Source organism: Oenanthe melanoleuca, chromosome 10 (genome assembly GCF_029582105.1).
Source record: "Oenanthe melanoleuca isolate GR-GAL-2019-014 chromosome 10, OMel1.0, whole genome shotgun sequence".
NCBI lineage: Eukaryota > Metazoa > Chordata > Aves > Passeriformes > Muscicapidae > Oenanthe > Oenanthe melanoleuca.
In genome coordinates, this window is record NC_079344.1 from 14,063,300 (window position 1) to 14,076,158 (window position 12,859).

General features: G+C 42.5%; 1 protein-coding gene across 1 annotated transcript in view; it reads right to left on the reverse strand.

The window, feature by feature from the left end:
• The window catches only part of LOC130257548 (protein FAM169B-like), a 36,727-nt gene extending 25,887 nt beyond the window's left edge, over positions 1 to 10,840 (reverse strand). Inside the window, exon 1 of the mRNA XM_056500209.1 lies at positions 10,265 to 10,840. Coding sequence (XP_056356184.1) covers positions 10,265 to 10,682 — 418 coding nt within the window. The 5' untranslated portion in view covers positions 10,683 to 10,840. The remainder of the gene's footprint in view (positions 1 to 10,264) is intronic.
• Positions 10,841 to 12,859: the final 2,019 nt, after the last annotated feature.

The following is a 12,859-nucleotide window of genomic DNA, read 5'->3' on the forward strand; positions in this document are numbered from 1 at the left end:
ATATGCTTGTACTCTAAGGTAAAAAGGACCATTTGAAGGACAAAATAAAGTCACAGATTAAATAATGAGGCTTTAGAGGAAACTTCTGATCAACTTTCCATCAATACAGCTTTGCACAGAAGTAATCCTTCCCTTTAAAAATGCTTTTAGATTTCCAGTGAACCTGTCTTTCCTGTACAATACAATGAAAAGGCCCAAGTGGGTTAGGAGCATATGTTCCAATAAAAGCAGCACCAAAAAAATGCATTGTGAAAAAAAAAATGTTGAGGGGGGAGAGAGAGTGAGGTTCTTTTAGGAACACCATGGAACAGAAGGGTCACTTTAGATACTCTAGAATCAAGAAGTCAGTGATGCTAAGGGTGACCTCTGTGAAAATACCCTCAAAATGTGCACACATGCACATACCACTTCTCAGCTGCCATAGGCAGGGAAAAAAACACTTGTCTGAATTGCTTTTTATGTCAACTAATGTGTTTCCCAGTTTTTCCCAGTATAAAGTGACAAAATAACATTTGTCCAGCTGTGTATGTTCCTTTTACACTTCTTTTGTATACAGGCACAAGAAGAAACCCTCAAAGTCTATCCATAACTATTGTTACTAGGCAAACAACTAAAACTATAATTATTGCTGGCCTACAGGATGTTACAAAGGTTGCTAAATCAAATGCAAAACAATCTAACCTTGCTTTAGAACAAAAACAGTGCTGTTCTCACAGTGCTTAGTCCAAGGCCCAATCAGCATCTTGGGATATCAAAATTACGATGTTCCAAGGACAGCCTTTTGACCTAATTGGAATTACAGGATTTTATTTGAATTTGATCTTACCTAGCAGCAACAAAAGAGCCCATGGTGGCAGCCAGTCTGCCAGGACCCTGCCAGCAGCTCCTGCAAGGGGCTCTGCGCACAAAGGGTTACCAGAGTCACAAAAGGGGCCACCTGCTGCAGCCACAGAGCAGGGACCATAAACCAGGAGAATAAATTTAGAACAGGAGCCTCCTGCACCAGAGGGATTTCTGACATTGGGGCTGACATCCTGAACAGCTAAAGCTGCTAAACAAGGTCAAGGCATCCTCGAGGTGGATGGTGCAGCAGCAGTGACAGGGAGGGGATGACAGGCAGGTACCAGCCTTTGTCTTCCACAGGACACCTGCTTTCAGGGCAAAGGACATGGAAGCTCTGCAGTTCCACAGGGAAAAAATATCTAGAGACAAGTAACTGAGAAATCCAATGAGCACATTTCCATTTCAGGCATGCAGAATAGATTTTAAAGCAAGAACTAGCAGCGCATCTGCTTCTCTCTTTTGTTTCCATGGAGCAGTCTGGGCCACATTCTCAAGCGAGGATGTGCAAGTACATCTCATCTCACTCTGGTGATCTGTCATCAATTTGCACTAAGATTCTGATTTTTTGAAGTGAAAAGCTACAGCTACAGCCAGCTATAAATATCAGCAGGCATTGCCCATACAACTCAGTCATCTTTAGGAGATTCTACCCTCCAAAACCTCAGCCTAAAACACCGTCCACCTCTGCCAAAAAAGAATAAACCAAGGCCCCTGATTCAGTCTAGACACCTAAACTCAGCTTTTTCTACTCCCACTGCTATTCCACACCTAAACTCAGCTTTTTCTACTCCCACTGCTATTCCACCCCTTGTCTCCTCCAGAAGAGAGAAATTAATTTCATGGGGATTTCATCAAGTGGACAAATATCCTCCTTGAAAGGTAACAGTCAGACAAATTTTACTTCACTTATCACCCAAAAAGATCAATATGTGGGAATCCAGCTATATCGCATCAGCACACATATGTTCTGCATGAGGTACATAAATGCAATCACAAAATGGGAGACAAATATTCTACCCTAAACTAAAATTAATTTTTAAGAATTAGAGACAGACCCCCATCATTACAGATTCAAGATTTTATTCTATCAGTTAAAGTAAGCAGGAAATATTTTTCCATGGCTAAAAGAATTTATTCTTAATACAATAGAAAACATATGGTGCATACAGTCATATGTGAAATTCCAGAAGTGAAACTGCAGACTATTGTAATGTCCAAAAGTAAAGGACATCCTTCCACCTAATCAGATACTCTGAAGCTTCTTTGCAAAGCTATTTTTGACCATGAAGCCAATACACAATTTACTAAACAAGGGATATTTCCTGGAACCATGGAATGGTTTGGGTGGAAAGTGACTGTAAAAATCACTTAATTCCAACCTCCTTTCCGTGGTCAGGGGCACCTTCCACTATCCCAGGTTGCTCCAAACCCTGTTCAACCTGGCCTTGGACATTTCCAGGGATGGGGGTATTTACTTTCATTGTTAAGAATCTTCTATTCCTGTATTCACTCATAGATAATTAATACTGTTCCCTTAAGCCAACAAAGTTGGTGATGCAGTTTTTTTCCAGACTAGACACAACACTGGCTTGATTAAGACACACTGAGGTATTGCTGGTCCTTCCAGGAAAGTCAGACTTGTTGAAATGCCCATTTCAGAGTAAGGACATTTAGGATGCAGCCAGATTGTAAAGCAAAATACATCAACCACACCGTAGATGAAGCATGAAAAGTGTTATGTCTGAAGTGAATTAATCATTTATCCTACAACTACTTTTTCATGTTCTACAAACAGAGAGAAGGATACTACATGCATCCATTAAGAGCTTATATGTTTACAGAAGACCCATCAGTCACCACAGGACTTGTTTCTGGATTTTGTACATTTGAGCAAATTTGTGCATAATTTTACATGTAAAAATATGAAAAATACCTCAGTCAGATTTCCAGTGGTGTAGGAACAAGAGAGATAAAAAGAACTTAACATTTCTAATTTTCAAGTTTCATTATTTTTTAATTCAGTTTTGCATTTCTAATGCTTGCAATAGCAGCAATGGCTTTGTTGATTGGCTTTATTTTCAGGCCAGTATATTTCACAATAACAACAAAAAAAAAAAAAAAAATCAAACAAACAAACCACACCAAAAACATCTTCAGCAGGTTTTAAGTGTTTCTGATGATATTCTGAGGGGGTTTGTCCAATAAGTATTTTCCTATTTTTTCTTTTTACATCAAAAGCCACTTTGCAATATGAGACAAACACATACCAAAACAAAATGATAGTATATCAAGTCAATATTTAGGAGGGAATGTTGTTGTAATCAAACCATACAAGTGAGACTCAAACTCCTAAGATTTATTCTTATCACAGGTGTGGTTTTGTGGTCCCCAACAAATCACTGCATCTTCTGACTGGTTTCTTATCAGTTAAGTGTATGTCTTATCTACCACTTCAAAAGGGTGTGATGCTTTCCTTATCAGTGCCTCTGAAGCCACTACCTAAAAAGAGCAAGAAGTCACATAACATAAATTGTTCTCAGTTCTCCATGGGCTGTCACTGCCATACTACAGAAGCACACCCAGGATAGTGTCTAGGATTAAATAACTACTTTTTTTTGCCCTTCTGAACCATACACACATGACTGAAGTGCTGTTCCTCACCCTCTCACGGGAGCAGGAGCTCTGTGATGAACAGCAGGGCTTCACATCAACTCTTCTCCTTCCCTTCCCATGAGCCTGAACAACTGCAGGCATGTGGTTATCGTTAGACAACCGTATTTGTTTAACCTTCCAAAGGAAGGAAGAGGTCTTTGGCACGCTCCCGGGAGTACACGCAGAACCTGACTCTCACATCCTGAATTTAACTGAGCAAATACATGTCAAAAACCCAAATTCTGGTGCAAGTGAAACTGCGGGATCATAACAGCGTGTGGTGGCAGCAGAGCCAGCGGGTGAACACCGTGGTGTGGTATCTGTCAGCACAGCAAGGCAGCTCTGCACATCAGCCATGAAAACAATGTCCTTCCCACTGCTCTGCTTTCCCCATTTCTAAGAGAACAAGGACTCCTGGAATATTCAGGATGTAGGCTTCAGGTTTGTATGTTTCAATCCCAAAATTCCATTCACATGTCACTTACTGTTCTATCACAAACAGCCAGAAAGGCTTCAGGAAACAAACTAAATAAAAGTTTCTGTCTGTAAATAATCTTCAAGTGTGTAATCAATAACTGAAGGCAGAGGGCAAAAACTACTCCTAACCCCACTCCCAATCAAGAAACCTGTTTGATTAAACAGATGAGTTTATCTATATATGTCATTAATACAAATTTTGTCACTCAAATGGAGGTCAAACCAAATCCTAGGTATGCCAAACACAGGCTGCTATCCCACTTGCCATGCTATTCCCACAAACACATCTTTACTACTGATTTCAGAAAAGAGAAGAAAAAAGCTTTATGTATACACATATATTTAACTGGACATAGATGACAAAAAGGAAAATGCCTTCAATTTTCACACATTTCCATGAGTTCTGAAGGCCTTCTGAACCCTCTATTACCAAGTCTATAAAACACATGGTTTTCATTTCCCAAAACTTAAGGTAATCCACAATTTTTGAAATGGAAAAAATAGATGTGGAAATGAAATAATTGATTTAATTATTTAGCTTTTTTTTATAAAAATACTTTGCTGAAACCACACTAATTAAAATGTTTTGAAGGCTAGAAAAGCAAGTGCATATTGAGGGGAATCATGTAATGGCGAGTGCATACTGAAAGGATATTTCCTCCACTCTACCTGCACTACTCCCATTGTGAAAGTTCCAGCAAATAGGTTCCAACCATATCTATTTCTCCTCAGATGGATCTTTAGCAGTGTTACACTCACAAATATAAAGCCACATCCAACTCATAGTAGAAATAAACTAAAATACATCTGTGTAAACAGGCTACCTCTGTCCTATTACACACACAATGCACATCTGGACCGCATGTTTAGCACAAAGTTTTAACTCAATGTAATTGAAAAGAGCTGAGGTGTCACAGCCCACAAACAGACTTTAACAGACAAATAAAAACTGCAGCATACTGTTAAACCATGGAAGTGCTACCAGCTATAGCTATGACATATCAGAATTCATACTTCTGCACATTTAAGTTTGTTTTTCACAGAGCTTAGATGTAAAAAAGAAAGAGGCAGCTTACAGAATTATTCAGGGGAAAATGCAGTGCTGGAGAAAAGTGAGATTCAGGACTGTCATTAATTAAGGCTTTGAAGTTCATGTTCACATCAGGTTTTCCAAGGAAATTCTATCCATCTACTGTGATTGCTGCTAACACCTCTGAACTTGTGAACATCAGCATCAAGTTCTTAATAATACTGGTTTTTATACAATCAAAACATGGGCAGAAGTGTTCCTGGAAAAGTCTAACTTTGAGTACTGAAAGCAGAGGTATGGATTTTGGAATCATAAAATGATTCAGGTGGGAAGGGACCTTAAAGAACATCAATTCCCTGCCATGGGCAGGGACACTTTCCACTAACCCAGGTTCTCCAAGCCCTGTCCAAACTGGCCTTGGACATTTCCAGGGATGGTGCAGCCACTGCTTCTCTGGCATCAAACTTGTCTTTTCTTGCATATGGAAGCAAATATTCTAATGGCAATAATCTGTCAACTTAATTATTTGCCTATCCCCTAAACAAAATAAAATACACAAGTTTTCCAGAACAACTGGGAAGAGGTTGATTTGAAAGGCAAATGGCAGGAAAGATTCTGTGAACAGCAGCAGATCTTTTAGGAAGCACAAATGCAAATGCAGATAGTGGCAACTCAATCCTCTACAAAGATGGAAGGTAGAAAGGAGCATGCATTGGTCCAAAGTCATTCTGTAACTTGAGGGAAAGAAGGAAAACAATGACTCCCATTGTGATAAACAGAGAATAGTGAAAGAGCAGGAAATGACAACTGAGTTTGACAAATGGTCCAGCATGGAGATGAATTCATCCCACAGGGAGAAGCCAGACAGACTGACAGGACACTTTCAGAAAATAGCTGTGTTTGAATAATTAACAGTTATTACTGAAACACACAGAGTTACAACCTGGCACCAGGGCTAGGATTTAAGTACCACATCAAATATATTTCCCCATTACTACTATCATCCAAAGGAAGTGTGAGAAAACCTAAAGTCACACCACACACCCTTAACATCACCTCATGCAAACTACAGCACTGTGTGGCACACCAGGAGTACCTGAAAGCCCTGCTTTGCTATCAGAAAGGACAATATTCCCCAAACAAAGTAGTGATGAAAATATGAGACTGTCTGGATTTTCAGATATACCTGCTTCAAATACCACATAATTTGAGTTGCAAATGCTTTATATGTGACAGGCCAACTGCTCCCACCAGCAGAGAGCATAAGTCTGCCTAAGAAAGCCTTGCAGCCTTTCTCCAAATTACTTGCAAGCATCAATTTGCACAGCCAAAATAATCTCAAAATAAAGCAATTAACCGGGGGGGAAGGGGGAAAATTAAAGAAACAAAACCCAATATTCCTTCCCCCAGTTATTTCCACTTTGATAAATTTATTACACAGCTGTAAATTAATACATCACCTGCACCAGCTATCACAAGGCTGTCTCAGAACTTGCTGTAATAAAGAGCTGCCAGTAGTGGAGGAAATATGTAAACATTGCTCTTGTTTCTCTGTGCCATTGTGTCAGCTATTCTACATGTCTTTGAAGGTGCTCCAAAATCAGCATGGCTCTGCTTTTCCCTTTTTCTCCTTTTGGGAGGAGGAAAAAGCAGAGAAGGAAAGACAGGCTGGCAACAGAGGGCTAACTCTGTGCTTGCTGTGCTCTTGATAGTGAGGCTCAGTGTGTTCAAATTCAGTTTACACAGGCTCTTCTGTAAGGACAAAATAAACCACTGCTGGTGGTTAAAAATGCAAAAGGTTTTGATTGCAATTGCTTGACAATCAGCCAAAGATATGACTAGGGGGAAAAACACAGCAAGGCAGCTATGACCAGAATGGAAGAAACAAGGAAAAACACATGGCTCAACTTCAGAGCAGAAAATTGACTTAGGCTTTGCATAAACGACAGCATACCTCCAAGCCTGCCTGATCCACAGTCTGCCTGGAATGGGAACATGTAGGCTAAAAGCAGAGCCTATTAAAAGGCATAATGTTTCTAAATGGCATCTGTTACGTACTAATAAGCATTACTTAAAGGACACAGGCCTTAAAATTGCTACCAAACGTGCACTTATCTGAAACTGCTGCAAGGCAATCGTTACCACAGTGTCACATGACACCACTGGAATCTGAATAATAGAAAATGTTTTTATTTAGTTTTTGGCTTGAAATCATTACGCAGGAAAAATATGGAGGCACTTTCTGAGATTTTGAAAGTGTGCAACTTCACAGGAATGAAACACCAGCAAGAATTACATCAGCGGAGCCATTTGCCATCTGTTGTCAGGAATACTGTAAAGCCCAGCCACCAGACAGCAGTTTCAAAGGTTACAAACACAACGTTTTTAAGCATCCACAGACCTCTGGGTAACTGAGCAGGACACAGTTTCCTTCAGATATGTGCGACCTGAGGGTCTGCCAATCCTTTTGCAAAGAACAGCATGCCAGAGCTGGGAACTGCCAGGCGAGGAGTTTGGAAGTCTCTCAGTATGCAACCTTTACACAATGTGGCAAATACATACCAGCCTCATCACGTAGGTTCCTATAACACTCACAGCCATAATGCCTGCACACCTCCCACTTGCAAATTGGAAACAGCCAGACTTTCTCCTGTGCTGTTTGTTTTCCCAAACTTTCCCTTGAGGCAAGGAGTGTGTTCACTGAAATGCTACTATGGAAAGGGACTCCGGTTTGTTTGCTGGGGTTTGGGCTGTAGTTTTCCTTTGTGGGAATTTTGTTTCCTGGTTTCTTTTCTTTCTAGACCATAACTATGTATTTATGTTAAAGACAGCAGGGTTTCAACAACTTGCCTTAGCTGTGGCAATGTTATGGCAGCCCTTACCTCTTACACATACACAGTCTGAGTAAAATTCTGTTCCATACATGAGATTTTAGTTCCACTATAGAAGTCTGGTTGTTAATCAGTCCCATCTTGAGCTCTGAGAAACTTTTTAAGATGCAGAGGCCACATTCCTGATAGTGCCTGTATACTACCTGAATTTTGTGTTTCCACCTTCCAAGCTGTTGACCTCCTTCCTATAAACTGATTAACACGGATTTCATGGAGGACAGGGAGATTTCCATCTTCCTAGAGAGACAGATGGAAATTTAAGGCTTCATTAATGCAATTGCCAAACTAGATATACAGGTTTCTCATCCACTATTTCTCAGGCTCCAGAGCTGCATATAAATGGTTTCTCACTGTTTCTCTTAGGTGGTTAACACATACAAGCCTGACTTTCAAGGTGTTCTATAATCAAAATGAATTTGCAAGAAGGCTGAATTTAAAACAACAATCTCAAGTTCTAGGTCAACAGCTGGCCTGGTTTTCAACAGTGAGGTTTGCCTAGGAATTGCAAAGGGGCTTAGAAACCTGGAAGTGTAAATAATCTTCCCCTGTGAAAAACAGTTACAGAACAGTCATCAAGACTGAATTGTAGCATCTCACAGCACAACGCGAACTGAAAAGCAATATTTGCACAAGAGCTAATGGCTGACTCTATGTGCTCTCAAAGTGTCCAGCATACTCAACTTGCCTATTGCCAACTGCACCATAATTATTTTAAACATGTATTTATGCAACTAAAAAACTATGCCAAAACTCAGACAACACCTAAAAACATCAGCTGTCCCAAAAGAGGAAGGGGATGGAAGAAGAACTATTCTAAACATTCAATCTGAGGGTGATGAAAAAGTCTGGGAAAAATGTAGACATTAATTGAATCACCAACACTACAATGCTTCCTTAGACATGAAAACCCAAGTTCTATTCATCTAGAGATATTTTATTTAAGAACACCAGTAGAATTAAGAGTCCTCCCCCCGCCAAAAAAAAAAAAAAAAAAGCATTATTACAAATGTTTGGCTTCCATAAGTGGTTGATAGGAGGGGAAAAATAGAGCAATCTGACTGCAGTGCATTTAGCCATGAGCAGCTAGAGGAACTAATGAACAATATCATTATTTTACTGAAGGGGATGAAGTAGGTGCTTTAGATAAATGGCAGCAACCTAAAATGTGTTTCAGAAGATAAATTCACTTTCTCTCCATTTACCTGCTAGCGTGACAAATTAAGAAAGAAGAGTATAAAAACAGAGCAGGAGGGAAAGCAGTGCAGAAGCTAACTGAGGTGATGCAATGGGCCCTTATCCAAACAAGTGCGTGAACAGAGATTCCTGGAAGTCCTCCTAGTCAAACACACACCCAGAACACTGCACATGCCAACTCCTCTGGAAATCCATGGTGGAGCATGTGCAGAACTGATCCACCTAGGTGAAAATCACCTCCCTTACCCAACACTGGGAGCTTGGCCATTTGGTAACTGATACAATGTGCTAGGAAGCTACATGAAAGTGATTTTTCATTTCAAAGCACTGTAAATCCACCAGGTCCTGAAGGGATGAGTTCTGCAGGGCACCACTGCCACAAACACCAGCAAATCAACTCCTGCTGAAAAGAGACACAGGGACAGTGGCTTTTTCACAAAGTTCATCCTCCATGTCCCTGTGTCCTTGTACTAGTCACCTCGTCAATAGCAAAGAAAAGCTTTAATGAATACTTTTTAAAGGAAGGATACTATATATATAGTATACATATACAGTAACATATTTGTATGTTACACTTTGTACACTACTATACAAAGCCTTTTCTTTCTCATGTCAACACCAAAACAGTCCAACTGTTTTTGTGTGGCCAAGAACCAACGTGTTTACTGCTCCTGTTAAACCCTGGTTTTCGCTCAGTTTCGTAAACAACTGTCGATGGTGCCTTTGAAAATGAGTATTTTTATGCAGTGCTCCCAATACTCCTTAAAGGCTGAGTACTTGAGATCTACTGAAGTCTTGACCCATCCACCTGTGCTGAGACCCCAAACACACACTGCCACCAGGTCTTCGGGGATCATCCTCTGCCCAGCATCACCTGCCGGGCAGGAACCACCAGGCCGGCTGTCTGTGGGCAGGCTTGGACTAGCCGAACACCTGGTAAAGCCACCTGCACGCTGGGAAATGGGAAAATAACCCCGGCAGCACCTGCTCCGTGCGACCTGTGCTGCGGGCTCGGGCTGTCCGCCTCCCTGAGGCGCTGCCGGGAGCGCGGCCATGAGGGGCCGGGCCCGCCGGGGCACGGCCGCAGGCGGCCGGGCTGAGGTTCCCTGGAAAGCCCCGAGTGTTTCGCGGCGTCTCGGCGGCCCGTGGCCACCCCGAGCCGCCTCCTCCCTCTTACCCGCGGCCGCTCTTCCTCCTCCCTCGGCCGCCATCACTTCCTGCAGGGCGGCGCGGGCAGCCCTGAGGGCGGGCCGGGCGCGGGAGGGCGGCTGAGGGGAAAGGCGTGGAGGAGAGGGGCCATGCCGGGCCGGGATGGCGCTGAGGGGAAAGGCGGGGAGCAGAGGGGCCATGCCAGGCCGGGATGGCGCTGAGGGGAAAGGCGGGGAGCAGAGGGGCCATGACGGGTCGGGATGGCGGCTGAGGGGAAAGGCGTGGAGGAAAGGGGCCATGCCGTGCCGGGATGGCGCTGAGGGGAAAGGCGTGGAGCAGAGGGGCCATGCCGGGCCGGGATGGCGCTGAGGGGAAAGGCGGGGAGCAGAGGGGCCATGCCAGGCCGGGATGGCGCTGAGGGGAAAGGCGGGGAGCAGAGGGGCCATGACGGGTCGGGATGGCGCTGAGGGGAAAGGCGGGGAGCAGAGGGGCCATGACGGGTCGGGATGGCGCTGAGGGGATAGAGGATGATGGAAGGCGAGGAACAGAGGGGCCCATGCCCGGAGCGGCGAGGGCAGGCTGGCGAGGCCGGCTGCGGGCTGAGGGAATGCCCTCAGCTCGGGGAATGCCCTCAGCCCCCGCCATGGAGGCACGGCCCACGCTGCCTCTGAGCTCACAAAACTCCGACAAAATTCCCAAATTATTCACTTAAAAGACACAGAATGAGAAACGATAAACCTAGAGTCAGTTTGTGTTAACGCGGGTGGCGTGAGGCAGAAGGTTTAGGAGGGGGAAATAAGTACAAAAGTAACATTTTTATAGCGTTCTGCAGTGACCACTGTTAAACTGAAAGAGGCTTTTGGAAAGCCTAGGCATGCCTGCCGTTCATTACCACAAACCATGAAACTGAGGTACAGGAGCTAAAAGCAATACACAGTTTTCAAAATTAAAAGCAGAATTCAGGAGGTGGCTCGGGAGCCTTCATACGGCCATAGTACTGTCACTCAATTATATTTAAAATAACAGATACAAGTATCAAAAGTCACAGAGGTCTAAAGTACATGGAAATAGCAGTATGTTTACAAAGAAATAAACTCACCTTTGCACTTTAAGCACCCAGGTATGCTGCTGTGACCTGGAGACCCAACTCAGTAGGGACTCATTGCCTGTCAGCACAGCAACCAAAAACTCCTTAGCATTGCTCCTCCTTTCAAATACTTTAAAACACACGCTAGAGTAAAACTGTATTTTTTTTTTTTTTCCTGTACAGGACAAAGTGATTTCAGCCCATAACACTGACACCCCAAGGAGCAGGTGTCACATCACCACACCTTAGACCCTCAGTGGATTTCAGCACGTGCTCGTGATCTCTTGAAGCTTTGCACGTTCCAGCTGTTCCCATGTCTCCCACAGCCCAGAGGTTTGGCCCTCCTGTGGTCCAAGGTCTAGTTTGATGCAGCAGGAAAGACAGGAAGCTGAAACTATGAAAGTACTATTGGGATGACAATGGTTAGCTGGTAAAAGATTCAAGAGAAAAGATACAAAAGAAAAAGGAAAAAAAACAAAACAATCGACCTAAAAAACATGATGATAACTAATGGTGAGGATCAGAGACCGACTTTCCCCAGCCTATTAGAAATTTCCTGGCCAGCTAAAATTCATCCATTTTCTTATCAGCAGTGGTAAGCAGCCCAGCAATCTGTTAGTTCTAACTATTTTGCATATTAGCTGATAAATAGTTAATTAAAGTGTGTGTATCCTGCTGGCAGAGTTTCTTTGTGCTGGTAAATGACACCGGAAAAAAGCAACCTGTTGATCATGGGTTGCATGTGCCCTTCTAAGTCCTTTCTCTCCATTATAAACAAAAAATTAAATTAAAAAACCTGTCCATTACATACACAGCCATTAGTTTTGATAATGCAGAACTGATATTGTAACAGCCACTGAGCAACTTGGCTACATTCAACCCATATTCCGTTGAATTTTTTTCCATCAGTGCTGAGCAATAGGTACATACCAATGGATTCAATTGTCAAAGAACTAAAATAAATCATTGAACATAAAATATGTGACAATTTCTATCCAAAACCAGACATTGGCACCACTTGCCCAGAGAATCTGTGGCTGCCCCATCCCTAGAAGTGTTCAGAGCCAGGTTGGATGGGGTTTGGAGCAACCTGGTCTAGTGAAATGTGTCTCTGCAAAAAAACCCTGAGTGAAACTGCCATTATATTTTTCCATTTACCATTTCTATGGATTTTGTTGTAGAAGAGGCCTCATTCCACAGGGAACAGTGAGCTTTACACTGAAATGTTTGTATCCCCTCTTTTTGTGACATTGCTTTCTATCTACATAAAGACCAGCTTCAGTCCTTCCTGAGGACCATTTATTTTTATTAGAATGGAAAAGAAATATGGAGTGTTAGAGCCTGAAATTTCTATTTAAAGTCCCATTATGGTTGAGTGTTAAATAGCATAACAGCTTGATTTCTCCCTCCTCTCATTAAGTATTGAGCAGCTGAGATAAAAATTTGAATATATTAAACACTTCCACTTCACAGTTTAAAACACTGGTCAGTGCCTGCCAATAACAAGAAATAAAAAAAAAATATATAAGTAATAAT